The 21840-nt window shown below is 48.9% G+C and overlaps 1 protein-coding gene and 1 long non-coding RNA gene across 3 annotated transcripts in view; one reads left to right on the top strand and one right to left on the bottom strand.

The window, feature by feature from the left end:
• Window positions 1-21840, top strand: part of SLCO3A1 (solute carrier organic anion transporter family member 3A1) — a 368846-nt gene that overhangs the window by 266842 nt on the left and 80164 nt on the right. For both annotated transcript variants that reach the window (XM_043921345.1, XM_043921344.1), the window contains exon 3: window positions 16788-16886. In XM_043921345.1, the coding sequence (XP_043777280.1) occupies window positions 16788-16886 (99 nt within the window). The remainder of the gene's footprint in view (window positions 1-16787; window positions 16887-21840) is intronic.
• LOC122706257 lies at window positions 3433-21135 on the bottom strand. The gene is made up of 3 exons (XR_006344353.1): window positions 21108-21135; window positions 6431-6436; window positions 3433-3556 (listed from the first exon to the last, which is right to left on the bottom strand). It is a non-coding gene; the product is annotated as an uncharacterized LOC122706257 (long non-coding RNA).

Genomic DNA, 21840 nt, shown 5'->3' with positions numbered 1-21840 from the left:
GAATACTGGAGTGGGTTGCCATGTCCTTCTCCAGGGGGGTCTTCCTGACCCAGGGATCAAACCAGGTGTCCTGCATTGGTAGGCGGATTCTTTACCACTGAGCCACCTGGGAAGCCCCGTTTTAGCTTGATCACCTCCTTAAAGGCCCTGTCTGCAAATGCAGTGCCATTCTGAAGGACCTGGGGGTTGGGACATCAACAAAGGAATTGAAGGATGGGGGCGGGGGGCACAATTCGGCCCATAGCAGGAGGTAGGCAGAGCAGGTTGCTGCCCGTTTTACAGCTGGAGATGCCAAGGCTGAGGGAGGGTGAGTGCCTGGAGCCCTGCCTCCTGCTGCCCGGAAGCCCAAGCTGAGGCTGGGAGGGCAGACGCTGGACTCCGGGTTCCTCCACACTCCACTGCTGGCGGCCGGCAGTGGGGACGACAGGAAGCTGTGAACCCGGCCACCCTGTGAGCTCAGACCATCTCTAGACAGACCTTCTGGGAAGACCCTAGTCAGCTCGCAAACAGGATGTGGGCCCTTCAGGAAGGCGCTGGCTGCCTGCTGTTGATTTGAGTGGGTTTCCTGCCCGTGTGGCTTGTGGCTTCCTAGCCATCACCCTGCTCATCACGTCTGCTCATCTCGCCAGCCAGTGTGGGCTCAGATCTCCGGGCCCCAGGGTTTTCCAGGGGTTTTTGTGGAACGTGGGGGAGGACGGGTGTGCCCTTCCTCCCTCTAAAGAGAGTCGGCCAGCTCCAGCAGCACCTCTAGGTACCTGCCATATACAGAGAAGGCTATAGGAAAATTCGATGGTTGCTCCATTGGTGATACAGGCTTCCCAGGCGGCTCACATGGTAAAAAATCTGCCTGCCAATGCAGGAGATGTAAGAAACACAGGTTTGATCCCTGGGTTGGGAAGATCCCCTGGAAGAGGGCATGACAACCCACTCCAGTATTCTCGCCCGGAGAATCCCGTGGACAGAGGAGCCTGGAGGGCTGCAGTCCGCGGAGTCACAAAGTCAGACAGGACTGAGCATGTCCGTCTGTGACATGTCAGCCCCCCGGGGGCGCTGGCTAGGGGACCCCTGTGCTGTAGTTGGGGGCACAGTTGCGGCATGGAGGACCGCTCTGGCTGGCTGCACAAGACAGATGTGGTTCCACCAGCGTGCTCCGTGACACGGTCTGGCCGCCTCTCCATCTCAGGCCTGCCATTAGATAGCGGACATTCTCCCTTGCTGGCAGTCGGCATCACATCCAGAGGCCCGCCAGCCAGCCAGCCGGAGTGGTCCTGCATGCCGCCACAACGTGCACCTGACTACCGCACGCTGCCGGCGTGCCTGGACCTGGTGCTCTCTGGTTTCCGGGACTTACTCACGCTGGTCCTCGACCCCCTTCCTCCCTCTGCTCCAGGCCCTGGGCAGGGCATCAAAGCTTTACCCTTGCCTCTGCGGGAGAAGCATCTTAAAAACAGTAGATGTATGTCCATGGGCTTCTCTGATGGCTCAGTGGTAAAGAATCCGCCTGCAGAAGATGCGTGCTGTAGTCGGGGGCACAGCTGTGCTGACAGGCCCGCTCCGGCTGGATGCACAAGACGGACTTGGGTTCCACCTCCAAGCTCTGTGACCTCAACCTGGCCACGCTCGGTTTCCAGCCGCCCCTCCATCTCACAGGCCTGACATCAGAGAGTGCTGACCTCCTTCCCTTTGGTCCCGTGTCCACATGCATTTTGGGGTCCCAGCTGGTTCCTTGCACAAGGTCATCAGAAGCAGAGCCCAGAGGTTCTCAACTTGGCTGCACACTCAATCACCGGGAGAGCTTAGAAAAAAGCCCACTGTCGAGGCTGCACCCCAGACCAGACTGAGGCACTAGTGTTTTTTTTTAAGTTTCCCAGGTTGGCCAACACACGGCCAGCTTTGAGACCCAGGGAGAGCCTTGGAGGGAACAGATAGGATCCTGTGGGTGGGGAGGGGCGTGTAAGTCCCGGCATGTGCCATGCGGCCTCAGCAGCTTGGTGTTTGGTTTATAAACTTTGCCATGGGGATAGTGCTGTGACACAAATGGCATTCCGCGTCTAGTCCCTGATCTACGTTCAGAGGATGGCCACCCCCTCCTCCTCTCCCCGCCCCCACACCTCCCCCTCAGAAATAAGCAAGGTCAGTTACGTCATGCTGTCAGGCTGCTGGCAGCAGGCACCGGATAGATAGGTACCGCGTGTTTTGCAGGCTTCCTGCTGTTCACGCATTCATGTTTTATTCATGCACGTATGAAGCCGAATGTTCCCTTCTTAGGGGAGAAATTGCAGCCTGCAGGTTTCAAGACCGAAGAATACATTAGTATAAACTGAGGGCATGGAGGCAAGTGAGAGACAAGAGGAGCGTGCTCTGATGAGGGTTTGGCTGCGGGCAGGTGGACACGGAGGACAGGGATGATCTAGTTAATGTTTGCAGTCAGGACTCTGTCTTCTGGGCCGCTGCTGCCCTCTCGTGGGCAAGAGTCACAGTCCACCCCAGCTGTTCTGTGAGGCAGGTACTCTTAAAATTTTCTGTCATTTATTTATATTAGTTGGAGGCTAATTACTTTACAATATTGTAGCGGTTTTTGCCATAACTTTTTATTTTGTATTGCAGTATAGGCAGCTCTTACCTATAAAGAATCTGCCTGCAATGCAGGAGACCTGGGTTCAATCCCTGGGTCTGGAAGATCCCCTGGAGAAGGGCATGGAAACCCACTCCAGTATTCTTGCCTGGAGAATCCCCATGGACAAAGGAGCCTGGTGGGCTACAGTCCATGGGGTCACAGAGTCAGATACGACTGAGAAACTAACACACAGACACGCATAGACGGTTAACAAGGTTGTGACAGTTTCAGGCGAATAGTGAAGGGACTCAGCAACACACACACGTGTCCATTCTCTGCCCAGTTCCCCTCCCATCCATGCTGCCACGTAACACTGAGTAGAAATTCTTGTACTGTACAGAAGGTCCTTGTTGGTTATTCATTTTAAATATAGATAAAGACAGATATTCTTAATCTAGACTCAGCATTGGCAAATGAGTCATTTGGAAATCAACAAGTGTGATCAGGGTCCCAGCCTAGGTCTGGCTGATTCCAGAGACTTCACTGCTGTACCAGGATGTCCTGTCTGTGCTTCCTCTAAGAACCTAAGTGGTCCTGGAGGCCCGAGTTCAAATCCACCTCCAGCGAGTACTGGCTGTGTGGCCTTGGGGCAATCGACTAGCCTCTCTGAGCTTCTGTTTTCTCATATGCAAAAAGAGTTTCACAATACGTACCTTACCAAATGGCCATGAGAATTTTTGTTTGACCTCAGGTACACAGAAGGGAAAAGACTTGAAGCGATTGTCTCAGGATGCTCAGTTCAGTTGCTCAGTCGTGTCCGACTCTGTGACCCCCTGGACTGCAGCTCGCCAGGCCTCCCTGTCCATCACCAACTCCCAGAGCTTGCTCAAACTCATGTCCATCGAGTCGGTGATGCCATCCAACCATCTCATTCTCTGTCGTCCCCTTCTCCTGCCCTCAATCTTTCCCAGTATCAGGGTCTTTTCCAATGAGTCGGTTCTTCACATTAGGTGGCCAGAGTATTAGCCACCTGGAAGGTCAGCTTCAGCATCAGTCCTTCCAGTGAATATTCAGGACTGATCTCCTTTCCTTTTTTCCTCTGGATGATAGGATATTAGTAAATCATTCCCTTTTCTGAATGTATTACTTTTGTTTTTTTTTTACTAAAGTACAGTTGGTTTATAATATTGTGTTACTTTCAAGTATATTGCATAGTGATTTTCTTTTCAGATTATATTCCATTATAGGTTATTGCAAGATGACTGAGTATAATTCCCTGAGCTATGCAGTAAATCTCTGTTGCTTATCTATTTCATGTACACTAATAATGAAAAAAAAGACCACTCTCCTTTGAAAAGAGGTCAAAGCGCTCACCACTGTGTACCAGCCCAGTGAGACACTGTTGGAGAGACTGTTGTCTTTTCTCAAATCAAGCAAATATCAAGCAAATTTCAGGCTCCCTCCAGGGAAAACCACAGGCTTCCCCTGGAGGGATCTTTCTCCTTGTCAAGCACAGAAGCCTGAGCTCCCCCCTCGCCCCCCACCCCAGCCCAGTGCTGTCTCAGTCTTTGCTGAGAAGCCAGGACTGTCACGTGAGATCCCAGTGTCCTGGGGTGCCCTCCCTCCTCGCAGCCAGGGAAGGGGTCAGGAGCCAGGCCTTGGGCGCCAGGCATCGTGGCTCCGAATCATATTAGCTTCTTCCTTCACCCTTGCCATGAAGCCAACCGAGAAATACCTGGCCCTGAAATTCCCTTTTACCAGCACCTTAAGTTCTATTGCAATAGAGAAGTCTCTTCCAGGGACTTCCCTGATGATCAGATGGTTTTAAGTCCATCTTCCAGTGCAGGGGACGTGGGTTCCATCCCTAGTCAGGAAGCTAAGATCCCACGTGCTGCAGGACAGCTAAGCCCACGTGCCTCAGCTTCTGAGCCACAGCTAAAGCAGCCTGCACAGCCCAGCAAAGACCCAGCTTAGCCGAAAAATAGAGTTTCTGAAACGTTTTCTTTAGAAAATCTTATCATTTGTTTCCAGGCTGTGTTGTATATTTTGTGTGCTTAGTCACTCTGTCATGTCCGACTCGGCGACCCCGTGGACTGTAGCCCGCCAGGCTCCTCTGTCCGTGGGATTCTCCAGGCAAGAATACTGGAGTGGGTTGCCATGCCCTCCTCCAGGGGACCTTCCCAACACAGAGATCAAACCCAGGTCTCCCATATTGCAGGCAGATTCTTTACTGTCTGGGCCACCAGGGAAGCCCAAAACCGAATTTACTGAGAGTGGGGTTCAAACCCACACAGGCACTAGCCCATTGGATCTTAAGTCCAATGCCCTAACCTCACCACTCAACCATCTCAGTTGCTACATATTGTTTTAATTACTCTTTAAAAAGTAATCTTTTCTATAGGGACAAACTAGAAGGGAATATCTAAATGAATGGGAGTGTTTTTCTCTGGGTGGTGAGAGATGGGAGTTGCGCCACCTTCCTTGTAGTAATAATAGCTCAAATCTATTAAACAATTACTGTATGCCAGGTGCTGTGACATGCACCCATGACATGCATTCATCACTTCACCCTTGGAACAACCTTGCAAGGTAGGAACTATTGTTAGCCAGCTCTCAGGTGAGGGCCCAGAGGCCCAGAGAAGGTAATTAACTTCCCCAAGGTCACACAGCTAATGAACTGGCCCTCTCTGTGTTCGTGGCCGCTGTGCTGCGGTGCCTCTCCATCCTGGCTTTATTCTCAGATCATTCTTCACTGAACGTGTGTATCTTTTACAACAAGGAAAAGAGTTTTTGTTTTCAAGTGAACCTGTCTGGTCCCACCAATGCAAGAACACATGGAGCAACTGAAAGACCCCGCGTGCTGCAACTAAGATGCGGCACAGCCAAGTTAATAATAAATAATGGAAAGAACACATGGGAGAAATACAATGCAAGTGCAATAATGCCCAAACGAAATATGGGAATAGTGGCATTTCTATACATTATTCTGTGTAGTCCACATTCTTTGAAATAAGCGTCTCTTACCTAAGTAACCAAAAAAGTAAAACCTGTAAAGCAGAAAAGGAAATCCTGCTGCCAGAAGTACCAGTGAGGAGCATAACAGCTACTGTTTTTCAAGAACCATCTATGTTCCAGGAAATATATTATCTGGAGCCTTTGTCGGGTGCTAGTGCATTTGCTTCTCAAAGGCTCCGAAGAAGCTGGGGGTTGTTGTGAGCCCATTTTACGGAGTTGGAAACTGAGGTACAGGGAGCATTTGTGCTGTGCTCACAGACACACAGGGCACATTGGAGCCTGATGCTGTCCTTCCTGTCGCGTGCTGACTCACCCTCCAGGCAGGCATCGTCCCTGCCCTGTTCCACCCGTGACCCTCAGAGATACTAATGGATGCGTCTGACTACAGAGTGAGTGGATGCACTGGGAGAAACCACTGGGCTTCTGGATTGCCTTTTTTGCTTTTGCTTCCAGCAATATAGAGTTTGTGCCTTCTGCTCCTCGGGGACAGCCTTTGCCCCTGTGTCCTTGTCCTGATGGGCTCTTAGCTCAGAAGCCAGGCCCGGTGTCACACTCCAGCAAAGAAAAGGATGGTACTTGGAGGGGAGAGTCGGCATTTCCTCTTCCACGGGGTACCACATGCGCTGCTGTAGCTGGGTGGCAGGCCTCCTCCACGAGGGCCAGGAGAGAGCAGGCCTTCAAGTGGGCCTGGCTGCAGAAGACTCAGGGCCCTCTGAGCAGGAAAACGGGGCGCCCACAGCGTATCTCCTTTCCCTGGGATCTGCTAGCTCTTCCCCACCCAGCACAGCCACAGAGCATCCATGGAGACCAGCATCCCTGAAGTGCTGCATCCGGACCGGGGTCACACTGGGCCCTTACCTCTGCCTCATTCATCCCTACCCACAGGCGCTGTAAAGTACATCTTATTGCCACCTGCTATTTTCAGATGTGAAATCACAGAGAGGGTGAGGGTCTTGCCCAGGGCTGCCCACAGTATGTGGTGGTACCAGGATTCACCCCAGCCCAGCTCTAGAATCCACACCCACTTCTGGAACCAGATGGTTTCTGTCCACATCCTCGTTGTGGTGTGAGAAGCAGGTAGCTGCCTGTGAGCCGCAGGGTTTGGGGTTGGGTGTGGTTTTCCCTCTTTAACTTTGTTATCTGTGCTGAAACTAGCTGGATACCGTGTTGCAAAGGGCACAGGGACCAGCTGCCCGCTGGAAGCCAGGGGCCCTGGAGCGAGTTGCCCAACCTCTGTGAGCCTCAGTTCCTTTTTGGACACAGCTGTGATGAAGGCAGCTGCCTCCTTGCCTTGTTAGAAGGAATCATGAGATAACAATGAGATAAGGGATATAAATTGCATAGTCCTGTCCCTGGCATCGTATCAATACAATAAGCACTCGATAAAGAGTCAATAGCCATTTTGCTATAGGTATTTATATACACACATGTGTGTGTATATGAAATGTAATAATCATGTTTTTGTGCAGAGAAAATATTACAACCTAACAAATTGCTGTGAAACAAATATCTACATAGCCTGAAAACAGACCAAATACAAAATCAGTGCCTAAGAATCCACCCTCCCCCACCTCTGCTTCCTCTATTGTAACTCCCTCCCTCCCTCCAGGGCAACAGAAACCACCATCCTGACTTCTCTATTATTTATTTCCCTGTTTTATCTTTACAGTTTGACTTCCTAGTTGTATATCTCTCCATGGTTTAATTTTGCTGTTTTCAATTCTGTGTAAGTAGAATCACACCAGTGGGTATTCTTGCCTGTCTGTGTTCTTTTGGAATTGTGTCTTTTAAGATTAATCCAGGTTATTGATGATGTGTGTTCTTTGCTGTATAATAATCCCATTATATGAAGATGTCACAGCGTGTCTCTCTGTTGTACTGTCGATGGGCATTGTGTTGCTTCCAGTTCAAGCATCTTACAGTGTTGGGATGAGTATCCCTGGATGTGTCTCCTAGTGCATATCAGACTTTTCTGTAGGGTGTCTGCCTAGGAATTGGGTTTGTGGGTCATGGGTGAGTTCCTCTTTAAATTTATAGACACTGCCAAAGTTTTGCCAGAATGGTTGTCTAATTTACACTCCTACCAGCAGTGTGCAAGAGTCCAGATCGCCTACATTCTTGCCAACACTGGGTATTGTCAGGCTCTACAGTCAGCTGAAAATCTAGTGACATTTCACTGTTCTTACAATTTACACATCCCTGAATTCTGATGAAGTTGAGCATCTTGCCATGTTGCATGGTTCTTCTGAGTTTCCTCTTTTGTGAAGTATCTGTTAAGGTTTCTGCCCCCTTTTCCACTGTTTTGTCTTTTTCCTTTCTAATTTTTAAAAATAATTTTATTTATTTCTTTGGCTGTACTGGGTCTTCGTTGCCGTGTGGGCTTTTCTCTAGTTGCGTGAGCCGGGGCTGCCTATAGTTGCGGTGCATGGACTTCTCACTGCAGTAGCTTCTCCTGTCGCCGAGCACAGGCTGTAAGAGGTCCAGGCTTCAGTAGCTGCAGCTCCCAGGCCCGAGGGCGCAGGCCCAGCAGCTGTGGTGCACGAGCTTAGTTGCCCCTTGACATGTGGGATCTTCCCAGACCAGGGATCAAACCCGTGTCTTCTGCACTGATAGGCGGATTCTTTCCAGCTGGGCCACCAGGGAAGCCCTACAACCGGTTAGTCCTCGTCTCATTGATTTATAAACGCTTTTAAATACGGTCTTGATGTGAGCTGTCTGATTCTCGTATACATGTTTTTAAGGATGTGTGTTACATGTATATTTTCCCACATCTTAGATTTCTTAATGTGCTCTTTTGATGAATCTAAGGAATGACCTTCATAATTTTAATATAGACCAATTTGTCAAGCTTTTCTTTTAGTGCTTTGTGCTTTGTTTGGTTTAAGAAATCTCTCCCTGCCCCCAACATTGTGGCAGTACTCTTGTCTATTATCTTCCAGCAACTTTATTGTTTTGCTTTTCTCACAGGTCTCTGATCTGCCTGGAATTGATTCCTACATGTGTTGTGCAGCTGATTTTTTCCCCTAGAATTTCAAGTTTACTTAGCACCATTTATGGAATATCTCATCCTTTCCCCCACTGCTTCGTATGCATACTTTCCCATAAATTAGGTGTTCACGCAAGTATGGATCCATTTCTGGGCTTTCTCTTCTGTGTCACTTGAATATTTGCTATTTCTTGTGCCAGCAGCACACAGTCCTCATCATTACAGCTTTAAAAGCAGTCCTAATGTCCAGTATGGAGAGTCTTGCCAATTCTTCTTCTTCTTGCAAGGTATCCAGGCTGGTCTTGGCCCTCATTGTTTCTATGAACAATTTAAAATCAGTATGTCACTTTCTACAGACACACAAAAGATGTTGTTTAGTATTATTGTTCACCATCATATATCAGTAATAATAATAAAGTTGATTAACTCTTCCTGGACCAGGAAATTCCAAATACATAGAAGTCTCCATTTGGGTTTTGCAAGTGTTTCTGGTTCTGCGTGTCTGGCCTGACCTCTTGCTAGAGACTGTCATGGCAGGCCCCTTGGCACACTGCATCTAGAAGGTGCCTCCCCAATGCTGAGAGAGACACATGCAAAGAACACTGTCCTGGGAAAAGCAGGAGGGACTGAGTCCCAGTCAACGCCATGTCTGAAAAATGACCTGCAGAAATGTCCCATGGTCACATAATTAGCCAGCAGATTTGTGCAACGTCTTGTTCTTAGAGGTTCACATGTGTATTAGCAGGTGTTAAGCTCTGAGGTTATCCTCAAATTTGCTTAACAATTGTATTTGTTTTCCTATCACTGCTGTAAAAAGTTACCACAAATTGAGTGGCTTAAGGTAAGCCATATATGATCTTACATTGTGGGTCAGAAGTCCACAATGGGTCTCACTGAGCTAAAAATGAAGGTGTTGGCAGGGCTGCCTTCCTTCTAGAGGATCCTTTCTGGAGGGGAGAGCCCATTTTCTTTCCTTTCCCAGCTCCCAAGGGCACCCACATTCTTGGGCTCAGGCCCTGTCTTCCATCTGCAAAGCCAGCAGTGACTCGTCAAGTCTTTCTCATGATGCCGCGGCTCTGGTTCTGTGGTCTCATCTCCTTCTGTGACTCTGAGTTGTCTTCTTCCTCCTTCCACGTTTAAAGGTGATTACATTTGCAGAGTCTGGTGCGCAACAGTCCATGGAGTCACAAAGTGTTGGACATGACCTAGCGACTAAATAGCAAAAATGTGATTACAGTGGCCCATGGGGATAATCAATATAATCTCTTTATTTTAAAGTCAGCTGATTAGTGACCTTAATTCCATCTGTAGCCTTTGTTCTCTTTGGTCAATTATGATAACAGGTTCCAAGGATTAAGACATGGACATCTTTGGGGAGACTTCTTTTGCCCTCTGCACGATGGAACTCTTAGCCTGCAAGTCCACTCACCCCAGCTTGCTAGCACGTATAATATAGTGCCCTGTTATTTACAACACAGGGTACACTGGGCGGTCTTTCTCCTGCTCCGCCCTATTATGCCCTATCCTCTTTGGCACCGACATCATATGGTAGGTTAATTTGTTTATGGCCTTTCTTCTTCCCAAATACAAACTCCACAAAAAAATCAGGAACTTGGTCTGTTTTGTCCACAGCCATATCTCAGCTCCTCGAGCAGTGCCTGGCACCTGTAGGTTCCATTATGTATTATTTTTCTCTTTCTTTTATAGTTTTAAAATTATGAAAATGTGATAACACTTTTATGGGAGACTTGGAAAATACAGAACAAAGTTACATATAGTTCCACTATATATTACAATTATTTTTAAGTAGATAAATTGAGATTTTTAGTTGGAGTTTCAAGATCAAACTCACAAATCAGTAGACTGGATATTCAGAGAAGTAGAAGGATATGGTAGACCTGACAAGCATGTGAACCCCATTATGTATTTTAAATGATGGAGAATGGTTGGAAGTCTCTCCAACAAGACAGCGAGCTTCTCCAGGGCAAATGTTTGTCCAGTTCATCTCTTCTTCCCCAGTGTCCAGAGATGGCTGGTTCTAAGTCAGAAAATTATACAGCCTGGGCAGCTGGTTTACACCAGAGAGTCCCAAACTTTCTTGGTTCACTGTACCCTTGAAGTGAAGTGAAAGTCGCTCAGTCGTGTCCGACTCTTTGCAACCCCATGGACTATACAGTCCGTGGAATTCTCCAGGCCAGGATACTGGAGTGGGTAGCTGTTTCCTTCTACATTGTACCCTTAGCGTCTTATTTTTCACAGAGCCCTGCGTCTGCAAGACATACCCAGTCATTGTGGCTTATCAAGCTGTTTGCTTCAAACGACTTAATATAATACATGTCTGGAAAAATAAGACACATTACTTGAAAGAAAAAATATTTATGTTTTTTAATGTAAAAAATATTTACTTGGCTGCGCTGCATCTCAGTTGTGGCATGTGGGATCTACTTCCCTGACCAGGGGTTGAAGCCAAGCCCCCTGCATTGGGAGCGTGGAGTCCTTGCCACTGAACCACCAGGGAGGTCCCATCTATTTTATTTCTAAGTAAGCACGATTACTCACTAATAGGTGTGTGTCCCTGCTGGGAACTACACAGCTTCTTAAACCTTGGGGTCAGGTGGGACCCCACCACCCTCATTTCCCGTGTTCTGCATTGATTTCCACACCATGTTTGCTATTTATCAGAGCAGCGACTTAGTTCACAGAGACAGGATGTAGTTGAAAGGAATGTAGCTCAATGCAGTGCTGAAACCATCAGCTACCTTGAGCGGGTAGTGGTGAGTAGTTGTACAAGTAGCGTCTGACAAATGTCAGGTATCACTGGGTTTCCCTCGAAAACTTAAAAAACATTTTGCTGCGCCCCTGTGAGTTCACAGTCGTATCCTGGGGTGCCTCGGCCCACAGTTTGGGAACTGCAGATGTACACTACCCTCATTTGCAGAAGGCCTGTGTTCAGAGCAGGATGCCAGAGTGCGGTCACCATGGGGTCGTCCCATCCCCTCTCCCTTCGCTCAGGCATCATGTCCCTGGGAAGCCGGGTTAACATCAGGATGCACTTGGCGGGTGGGCAGTCAGAGCATGGGGTGGACTCTGGACTCTGGACGACCAGTCTGTCTGGACCCTCATGAGGCTTGGGATCACGGCTGCCTCCCACTGCCCTCTCTGGGACCTGGCCTGCCCCCAGCTCCAGCCCCTCTTGCCTGCTGCTGGCTTTAGGAAATGAGGCATGGGAGGAGAGGGGAGGACTGGGAACCCAGGTGTGGTGGCCTTCGTTATAGAGGAAGAGACATGGGGGACCTCCATTTAACACGTTCATGGCTCTTTCTAGGTGCCAGACTCTGATTAAGGTCATTAAGTCCTCCCTGCGGAATAGGCCTGGTATCATTCCCATTTTACAGATGGGAAAGCTGAGGCACCAGGAAGTGAAACAGACCTTTCCCAGGCCGCCCAGAGCTAGGACGTGGTGGGGCTGGGATCTGCACCCAGGCGGCCCCTGCTGTCTCCTGAGCTGTCTGAGGGGATGAGAGAAACCCGATCGCGGGGCCCGCTGTGCTGCCTTCTGGCTCCCTTGTTGGGAAGGGAGATGCTGAACCGTTCCTTCTGCTGTGAAACGGGCCCAGGAGACTCCCCGCTCTGGTCACTGAACAGATTACAGGAGATTAAGCTTGTAAAGCCTCGGGCTCAGGGTGGCAGCACGGGAGGGGGCCACTCTCGTGTCTCTGATCCCTGCCTCTCAGGCTCCCCTCCCGTGCATACAGCCTGGCAGACAGTAGGGGGCAGCACCGCGCCGCTGAGTAACCTACAACCCCCGCCACCCCCCACCCCCTTACAGCGACCCGGGGACCAGAGGTCCTCGCCATTCAACGCAGGGATGCTGGACCATCTGTTTCTTGTCTGTTTAGGCAGAACGGTTGTGTTTTTTTTGGGGGTGGGGGGTGGTTGATAAACAAGAACAAAATCACAGCCTGGTGGGATGAATCGACAAGAGAGCAAGGAAGCGCGTTCCAAGTGCCTTTCTGTAAGAGCCCAGCCAGCCTGCAGGCTCTCAGGGGAAAACCACCCTCTGCAGACCCAGGACAGTGCTCTCCCATGCTGTGTGATCTGAGCTGTTACCCTGAGATATTTCTGCAACAGTAAGGGTGCTTCCTGACGCTTGAAGCCATCCCCACTACCAGATCATCCCTTGGAGAACATTCTAGAACCCGTTGCTGCTAGAGGTTCACTTGGCGTATCTCTGAGGAAAAGCTGCTTTTAAAAAAATAATGCACCCAGAGACCATGGATAGCTGTATGTGTACTGAGTCCCTTCACTGTTCACCGGCAACTATCACAACAACGTTTGTTCATCGGCTGTACCCCAATACAAAATAAAAGGTTTAAAATACAAAAGATAAATTAAAAATGTCCCCAGAGATTTCAAACAAAGAGGTGGTGCCCGTTGCACAAAAATGCATATCACACATCTTTTTTTTTTTTTTCTTTCTTGTTTTTGGAATGAGATTCTATGGCTTTTCTTTTTTTCATCATTTATTTATTTTTATTTTTTGACTGTGCTTTGTTGCTACACAGACTTTTCTCTGGTGGTGGCAGGTGGGGGCTGGCTGCTCTCCAGTTGCGGCGCATGGGCTCCCCAGGGCCCTGGCTTCTGGTGCAGAGCGTGGTCGCTAAGGCGTGCGGGCTTCAATAGTTGCAGCACCTGGGCTCAATAGTTGCTATTCCCAGGCTCTGGAGCACAATAGTTGTGGCACATGGGCTTAGTTGCTCCGTGACATGCGGGATCTTCCAGAGTCAGGGATCGAACCCGTGTCTCCTGCATTGGCAGACGGATTCTTTACCCCCAAGCCACCAGGGAAGCCACGCTATCTTGTTTCTTTGAGAGAGAGCTCTGTCCTGTTAAAATGGAGAGCTGCAGCCCAGTGTTTCAGAGACCCGAGCCCTGTCCTAGAGGAACCGGAGGGAGCAGTCACCTTGGCACGTGGCTCCACGGCAGTGGCCTCTGCCTATCGGAGCTGCCAGAATGGCTGGATGGCCTGTCTGGGCCCCACAGGGCTCCTGTGGGCCCCTGAGCTTGAGGGATGCCCTCCTTTTGTGTCGTAAGTTGCAGAAGGACAGGACACCCAGGGCCTGGAGTCTCCAGCTTCCTGTGACACTGGTCTGTTCACGCGCTCCGCTGTCCCCACGTGGGGGAGGGTAATACACTCTCAACACCAGCTCTGAAGCTCATTGGCTGTTTCTTTCCGTTGACACATAATGCTGGGTCCTTTGACCTATTCAAGATTATAATTTTTATTGTTCACTCTGTGGGGGATGGAGCAGTGGTTGTTACATTGATTGTGGGGGGTATTTAATTTGCATGAAAAGAAGTGTGTTATCATGTGAGGCGGGGGGGGGGGGGGGGGGGGCGGGGGAGTGGTGCTGGAGATCAGAGCAAATGCCAGGAGCATAGAAGGGGAGTCAGAGGGGTAGTTCTGGGCAAGAGAATCATGTCCCTGTCTTCAAGTCCCTTCTTTGGGAACAGCCTGAGTAGTTGATTTACTTGCTGGCCAGTGACTCCCCTCTGCCTTCACCTGTGTCCTGCTCAGAAGGACATAACTGGCTTCGGGATTTTGCCCTGAAGCAGCAAGTCCTTCAGTCTCCCCTGGGTGCTGCTGTTACCTTGGACACCCCCTGTCCACACCCTTGACCCTGTATCTTTCTCAGCATCTCTTCCTGCTTCCCTTTCCTCCATCCACCAAGCAGAGCCAAGATCGCTCTTCTCCCTAACTCGGCCCAGCTAAGGACAATCCTCCTAATTCTAGCCCATCTTTGAAAGATTCCCTACACTCTAGACCCTTCCAAAAACACCCTCACCTCTCTCAATTTTCTCTGTTCAGTTTTTTCAACCTAAATTGTGACAAACCAGAGCCAGTGTTGTAATAAAGCAGATTTTGCTGCTCTCCAGATTCCTATAAACAGAAATAACTGGGAGACCAGGGTCACCAGCTGGGTACAGGAGTGGCTATCTTGAGACACTTGAACTTCTAGAGTGCTCTAAATCTAGGAGTAGGATTTCACCGAGGGTGGATTCATTCCTCAGTGGAATTCACATGATTCCATTCCTGTGATGGAAACCATCCTCTTTCATCCCTTCCTTCATCAAACAGCATTCTTTATAAGTCATCTTAAAGTACTTGCTTTGGGATTCTGGGTTCTGGTCTGAAAGTGAAAAACACCTGGTTTCCTTTGCCAAGTATGTAGAAATCAGTCCAGCTCCTGTCTATAGTTTCTTTTCTCTGTGAGTATAGTTGCTTTACAATGTTGATTAGTTTCTGCTCTACAGCAAAGTGAATCAGTCACATGTACACATACATCGCCAGTTTAGATTTCCTCCCCTTTTAGGTCACCACGGAGCGCGGATCAGAGCCCCCTGTACTGCACACCAGGTTCTCATTGGTTACTCATTTTATACATCATATCAATCAGCTTGCTGTAATGAGTCACTTCAGTCATGTCCACTCTTTGTGACCCCATGGGCTGTAACCCCCAGACTCCTCTGTCCATGGGATTCTCCAGGCAAGAACACTGGAGTGGGTTGCCATTTCCTTCTCCATCAATGGTGTTTCATATGTGTCCGTCCCAGTCTCTGAATTCATCCCACCCCACCTTCCCCCTTGGTATCCATATGTTTGTTCTGTCTGTTCTCTATGTCTGTGTCTCCATTTCTGCTTTGTGAATAAGATCGCCAATAGCATTTTTTAGATTCCACATATATGCATTAACATATAGTATTTGTTTTTTTCTTTCTGACTTACTTCACTCTGTATGACAGACTCCAGGTCCAACCACATCTCTGCAAAAGGCACCAGTCCATTCCTTTTCATGGCTGAGTGATATTCCTTTGGTTTTCTTAAGTTTTGTTTTCTTCTCCGTCCAAGTCAGTGAGCTCCAGGAAGGCTTGGGTTTTTGATTGCTTGTTTCAACACTGAGTCTCCATCCCTAAGAAGGCTGGTTGGTGCAAAGAAGGAACTCAAGAAGTGTTGATTGAGTGGATGAGTATTTGAGCAGATCCATCTCTGGAGATTTCAGGCTGAGTTAGTCTACTCTGTGAGCAGACCAGAAACCCTCCACTGAGCTCAGATTCCCTCCGGTTGAATCCATTTCCTATCCTGTTTTTCATGTGCCCACATAGACCTGTTAGCATCCACCCTCCAGCCTGTCTGCTTGGGTTGAATTGACCATGTACTGATTGTCCCCACAGATAACCAGCTTCCTAAGAAAAAGGCACTTCTTTACTGTTATTTTTACTCCTAGGGCCTTGTGAACTGTCAGTGCTCAAGTTGAAATTTAGTTAAGTAGAAAACAGCCTGCAGCTTTTTGGTTTGGGCTCATTGCTTTTGCCAGAGTGAGCCAAAAGTTCTGTGCAAAATTCCAGATACTGCATCTATTAGATACGTATTGAGTGGGCCAGAAAGTTTGTTAGGGTTTTCCCACATGCTGTTATAGAAAAACCAGAAAGAGTTTTTTGGCAAACCCAGTGCTTAGGCACGTGCCTGGTACCGTCTTCTCAAGTCCTACGAAAGAGCTTGAGTCCTGAATGGCTGTTAGATCAACAACAGAGAGCAATTGCAAAAATACGAGTGGGGAGGGCCTGCAAAACTGAAATTAATAAAATGTCTAATTAAATGTGCTCAAAGCATGCCATTATGTCAGCTTTGTTATTTGCTAAATTTAATGCCCATAAACATTTCATTACATTGGAGAATAATTTGTGGCTTCAGCTTTTCTCACTTCATAAGAATTCCTGTGTGCACAGTGAGGGCTGAGAAGTCTTTGCCAACTGTATATTAAATGAATTACATAAAGCCAAATCAATGTGAAAGCAAAATGATAAAAATCCTTCCCAAAATGTTTATGGCTGAAAAAAAAATTTTCATGATAAACTTGGATGTATTTTATGGGTCCGATGTGACATGGAGTAGAGTCCTCAAAAGTAAGTGTACTGGAGGCCTAGAAATATTTCAGAGCAACCTACAGAAACTATAGAATTCCTGCGTGATAGTGCTTCAATAGGGTTTCCAAAAATTAGAATAGTTGCTTTCCCCTCTAGGATATTTAGACTAATTCCTCTGATAGCATTTGTCTAATCAAACCTCTCATCTGATCAATGTAAAACAGTTTTCTCATGCTTTGACAGTTTTGCTCATTGAATGCCTTCTGCTTTTAATCTAATCTTGGTTTCATCTTCTTCTTTCAGGAATCCTGTTCACGATGCTGGTGTTTGGACCAGCCTGTGGATTTATCCTGGGCTCTTTCTGTACCAAAATCTATGTGGATGCAGTCTTCATTGACACAAGTAAGGAATTTATCTCAATTTCTAAGCCCTACCCACAAGCCCTTTCCCCATCACAAAGGAGCCCCAGCCCTCTGAGTTCTAAAACCTTCCTACTAAGAAGCAACTTTAATGCAACCACCTCTCTAGCTGGTGACCCCCTTGAGATTAGAGGGAAGATGGTGAGTGTAGGTTCAGAGGGCCTGGACTCAAGCCTGTGTTCTGCTCATGTCTGCCTAGAGGCTTAATAACCACCTGGGGTTGATTTCACTCTTCAAATCTGAATTTTCCTATCTGTAAAGTCAAGGTAACAGAACTTATATCTGCCTTCAGGACTGATGTAAGGTAAGTGAGGGGACAGATTTGGAAATACCCAGCAAACACACATATTCACTGAATGTCGGTCCATGAACCCATAAGAGGACCCTGTTTCTTAAGCTAAAAGCTGGAGCTCCTAAGTGCAGGTGTACACATAGGGTCAAGGAGACCGGCTTTGAAACTTGTTTCTGTAAGACACTGTTGTGGTGGGCTTTCAAGAAAGCATGGGCTATGTGCCAAGTCACTTCAGTCTGCAACCCCATGGACTGTAGCCTGCCAGGCTCCTCTGTCTGTGGGATTCTCCAGGTAAGAATACTGCAGTGGGTTGCCATGACCTCCTCCAGGGGATCTTCCTGACCCAGGGATCGAACCCGTGTCTCTTGCATCTCCTGCATTGGCAGGCAGGTTCTTTACCACTAGCGCCACCTGGGAAGCCCTAAAGGCAACATACCATACTTCAAACCAATGTCTTGTGTTCTTAAGTGCAGGTTAGTGGTATTTGGGGTGAGAAGGGGATGGGACTTTCCCCTGGTAGTCCCTCCAAGACCCAGGCTCACAGAAGTTTTATCTGACTGCTGCCTGCCCAGTTGCCAAGGCAGGAAGCCAGCTCTGCCTCAGAAATGACATGCACTGTTTCTACTCGCATCTCAGTGGCCCCAGCAAGCTGCCTGGTGTATTAATCTGTTGCTTTATGGCAGATTACCCCAAAATTAGTGACTTTAAACAATAGTTATTATCTCGGTTTATTTCTCTGGGTCTGGAGCCCAGGAGCAGCTTTGCTCAGTCACTGAGTTGTGTCCAACTCTTTGCGAGCCCATGGACTGCAGCACGCCAGGCTTCGCTGTCCTTCACCATCTCCTGGACTTTGCTGAAACTCATGACCATTGAGTCAGTGATGCCATCCAACCATCTCATCCTCTGTTGCCCCCTTCTCCTCCCGCCCTCAATCTGGCTGGTTCTAGCTCAGGGTCCCTCATGAGGCTGCAGTCAAGGAGTTTAGCCGGTCTCAAATCATGTAAAAGCGTATCTGGAGGGGCTCTGCTTCCAAGCAGCCCCAGTGGCTGTTGGCAGCCATGGGCAGGTCGACTCTGAGGCTGGCTCCCTTGGGCCTCTCTGCAGGGCTGACCTCAGCATGGCCCCTGCGGAGCAGACAGCCCAGGACAGGGTGAGCACACAGGAGACAAAGCCGCAGTCTTTTGATAACCTAGTCTCGGGAGTGACACCTCATTGCTTCTGCTGCGTTTTGTGTGTTAGAAGCAAGCCACTTGTTTCTGTCTACACTGGGGAGAAGGAATCCTTCCACAAGGACATGAATTCCAGAGGTGGGGATCACTGGAGGCCCTCTTAAGCACTGCCCACCAAACTATTGCTTAGTCACTCCAGCCGTGTCTGATTCTCTGTGATCCTATGGACTAGAGCCCGCCAGGCTCCTCTGTCCATGGGATTCTCTAGGCAAGAATACTAGGGCAGGTTGCCATTTCCCTCTCCAGGGGATCTTCCCAATCCTGGGATCAAACCCCCTATGTCTCCTGCGGCTCTTGCACTAGCAGACAGATTCTTTACCACTAGCGCCACCTGGGAACCCAGCATATGTGGTCACACCTCAACCACACGCCTGCAAAAGGGCGCTGTGTTCCCATGCAACTTAACGAGCTGAGAAGACATGTTTCCTTTCTCTCTGAAAACAGCGTGGGAAGCCATTCCCCTTCTTCTCATCCTGATCTATTCCCAGGATCAATAAGAACTCTCAGTCCCCCGGTTCTCCATTCATCATCTCTCGACAGTGCTAAATTTACTAATTCACCCCAAAGACATTATGTGGTTTTAAATCCAATCAAGTCACTTTGTGATTCACTCCATTAATTCCACTGATATATTTACTTGTAGCTAATGATGTTACAAATTTCCAAACGGAGGGGGAAAAAATAAAATGCGGCCTTATTTATTTATTATTTTAGAGCACTGGGTCTGTTCAGGAGGTGATTGAACACTGCAGTTTTTTAGCTTTGGGTTGGCCCTTTGATCCTATTCCTAGCGAAGGGGATGAGGGGGTGACCTGGTCAGAGAAACCACACAGGTGAGAGTCAGCTGCCATCTTGCCTCCATGGACAAAAAGCCCACTTCCGCCCTGCAGCAAAGGCAGAACAGGACAGGAGTCTCGAAGGAAGGGACGGAAGAGGAAACCTCCCAGGGCATGGGGAAGGCTGCCTGGGGCGAGAAGGCAGGTATCCAGCAGGCAGTTTTGCCTTCAGCGTATCGGCAGGGCCCCCTTGGATCCAGGCTTGTGGAATACCAGCATCCCTGAGCCAGAAAGAACCTCAGACATCACTCTTCCAACTCTTGCATTTTATAGACAAGGAAACTGATTCCTAGAGAGGGGAAGGGTGTGCATCTAAGTCGCTTCAATCATGTCCAACTGTTTGTGACCCTATGGACTGTAACCTGCCAGGCTCCTCCGTCCGTGGGATTCTCCAGGCAAGAATACTGGAGTAGGTTGCCGTGCCCTCCTCCAGGGGACCTTCCCGACCAAGGGATCGAACCCGAGTCTCCCGAGGCTCCTGCTGTGGCAGATGGATTCTTTTACTCACACCCCTGGGATGGGGTGTACCCAGTCTGAGGGGTGTATCTATAGAAAACCCAGATCCGTGAGCAAGTGGGTGGGTGTTTCTACTTTAAGATCCCACCCCCTCGCTAAGATTCCTCTTGGGAATGAAATAACATCTTTTCCTCCGAGCCTGGAGTGGCCGAGAGGCACTCGGGTGGCTGGGGGGCACAGCCTGTCCACTGGCAGTCTGCTGGGTACCATCCTTTGCTCAGGCTGGGCTGTCGTCCCCACCCATCCTGCACCACACCTGTCCTCACCCTTCAGGCCCGGGTGAGGCAGTGGCATCCGTAGTCCTCTGCCCACTGGCAGTTTGAAGCCTCTGGTGCCTGAGACGGATGGGCACATTTCCATTCCGTCTGGGCATCCTGCTGATGGCCGCCTCCCCCCTCATGAATAACAGCGGACTTCCGATCTGATGAGACTCTAGGGACAGAAGGATGCGTGTGAGTCACCCTCTTTGTCTGCCTCCTTTCTGCAGGCCCCAGGAAGGCTAGTGCCGCTCTTTACCAGCAGAGGGCACAGGAATATAATTTATTCTGTTCAGGAGCCACTCAGAATTCCACAGTTTGCAGTGTGTTAAATCCCTTCATTCATGTCCGACTCTGCGACCCCATGGACTGTAGCCCGCCAGGCTCCTCTGTCCATGGGATTTTCCAGGCAATACTGGAGTGGGTTGCCATGCCCTCCTCCAGAGGATCCTCTCTATCTAGGGATCAAACTCGCATCTCTTGTGTCTCCTGCATTGGCAGCGGGTTCTTTACCACTTTACCTGGGAAGCCCCCCAGATTTTAGTTTTTCCCATCTTGTGCCTGAAACTTGTCATTCTTTCTATGAGTGGATCGGTGCTGTATTTCAAGGACCAGGTTTTCAGTTCTCTCGGGATCTTCCTCAACAACTAAGGCAGAGCACCTCTTCAGGGCTGTGAACCTTTCATGAATGCACAGGCCACACACACAGCCATATGTTTCTGAAATTCCAGCAGAGAGCTGGGCAAGGGACTGGGAAAAGAGGTAGCCTGGGAATCGTGTGAGGTGCGCAAGGCAGGTCCCTGGAAGGCCCTTGTTCTGGGGCAGCTGGAAAAGAGACTGTGGCTTCCACCACGCAGTCTGGCAGCGGCTGACGAATTGTTGATATTCAGTCACTCAGGCTTGTCTGACTCTTTGTGACCCCATGGACTGCAGCATGCCAGGCTTCCCTGTCCTTCACCGTCTCCCGGAGTTTGCTCAAACTGCCATCCTACCCTCTCATCTTCTGTTAACCCCTTCTCCTCTTGCCCTCAATCTTTCCCAGCATTGGTCTTTCCCAATGAGTCAACTCTTCACATCAGGTGGCCAAAGTACTGGGACTTCAACCTCAGCATCAGTCCCTCCAGTGAATATTTAGGGTTGATTTCCTTTTGGATTGACTGGTTTGACCTGTTTGCTGTCCAAGGGACTCTCAAGTTTTCTCCAGCACTGCAGTTAGAAATCATCGATTCTTTGGCACTTGGCCTTCTTATGGTCCAACTCTCACATCTGTACATGACTACTGGAAAAGCCACAATTGTGACCTTACAGAAAAAGAGACATGAGGGAGCCCAGTTGGAATCTGTGTGTTGATGAAGCTGGGGGGTACAAGGGAGGCAAGTGGTTGTCGGGACAGACCAGCTGTGGAGCCGAGGTACACCCTGAATACCTCCCCTGGGGGTACTCAGACAAAGGGATTCTGCTGTTGCTGCTGCCTGTCGTCTGATGGGAGTGTGTGTGGCTCGTTTGCCCCTTCTCCTTAAAGATAGACACCTCCTTCCCCAGGCTAGTGGGGAGCAAATGATGGTGCCTGCAGAAGTTCTTTTCCGGAATATGTTTGTAGAACTGAGATGAGTGAAGAGCAAGACACAGAGAAAAAAGGACTTGGTAGCAGAGTGGGATACAAGCATCCCTGATCGGGAAAGAACCTCAGACATAATTCTTTTCCAAGTCTGGCCTTTTATAGACAAGGAAACTGATGCCTAGAGAGAGGACAGGATGTACCCAATCCAAGAGGTGTATGCATAGAAAACCCTGACCACTCTTCACA

Source organism: Cervus elaphus, chromosome 13 (genome assembly GCF_910594005.1).
Source record: "Cervus elaphus chromosome 13, mCerEla1.1, whole genome shotgun sequence".
Taxonomy (NCBI): Eukaryota; Metazoa; Chordata; class Mammalia; order Artiodactyla; family Cervidae; genus Cervus; species Cervus elaphus.
Note: the sequence above shows the minus strand (reverse complement) of the source record. Positions and strands in the feature narration are given on the sequence as shown.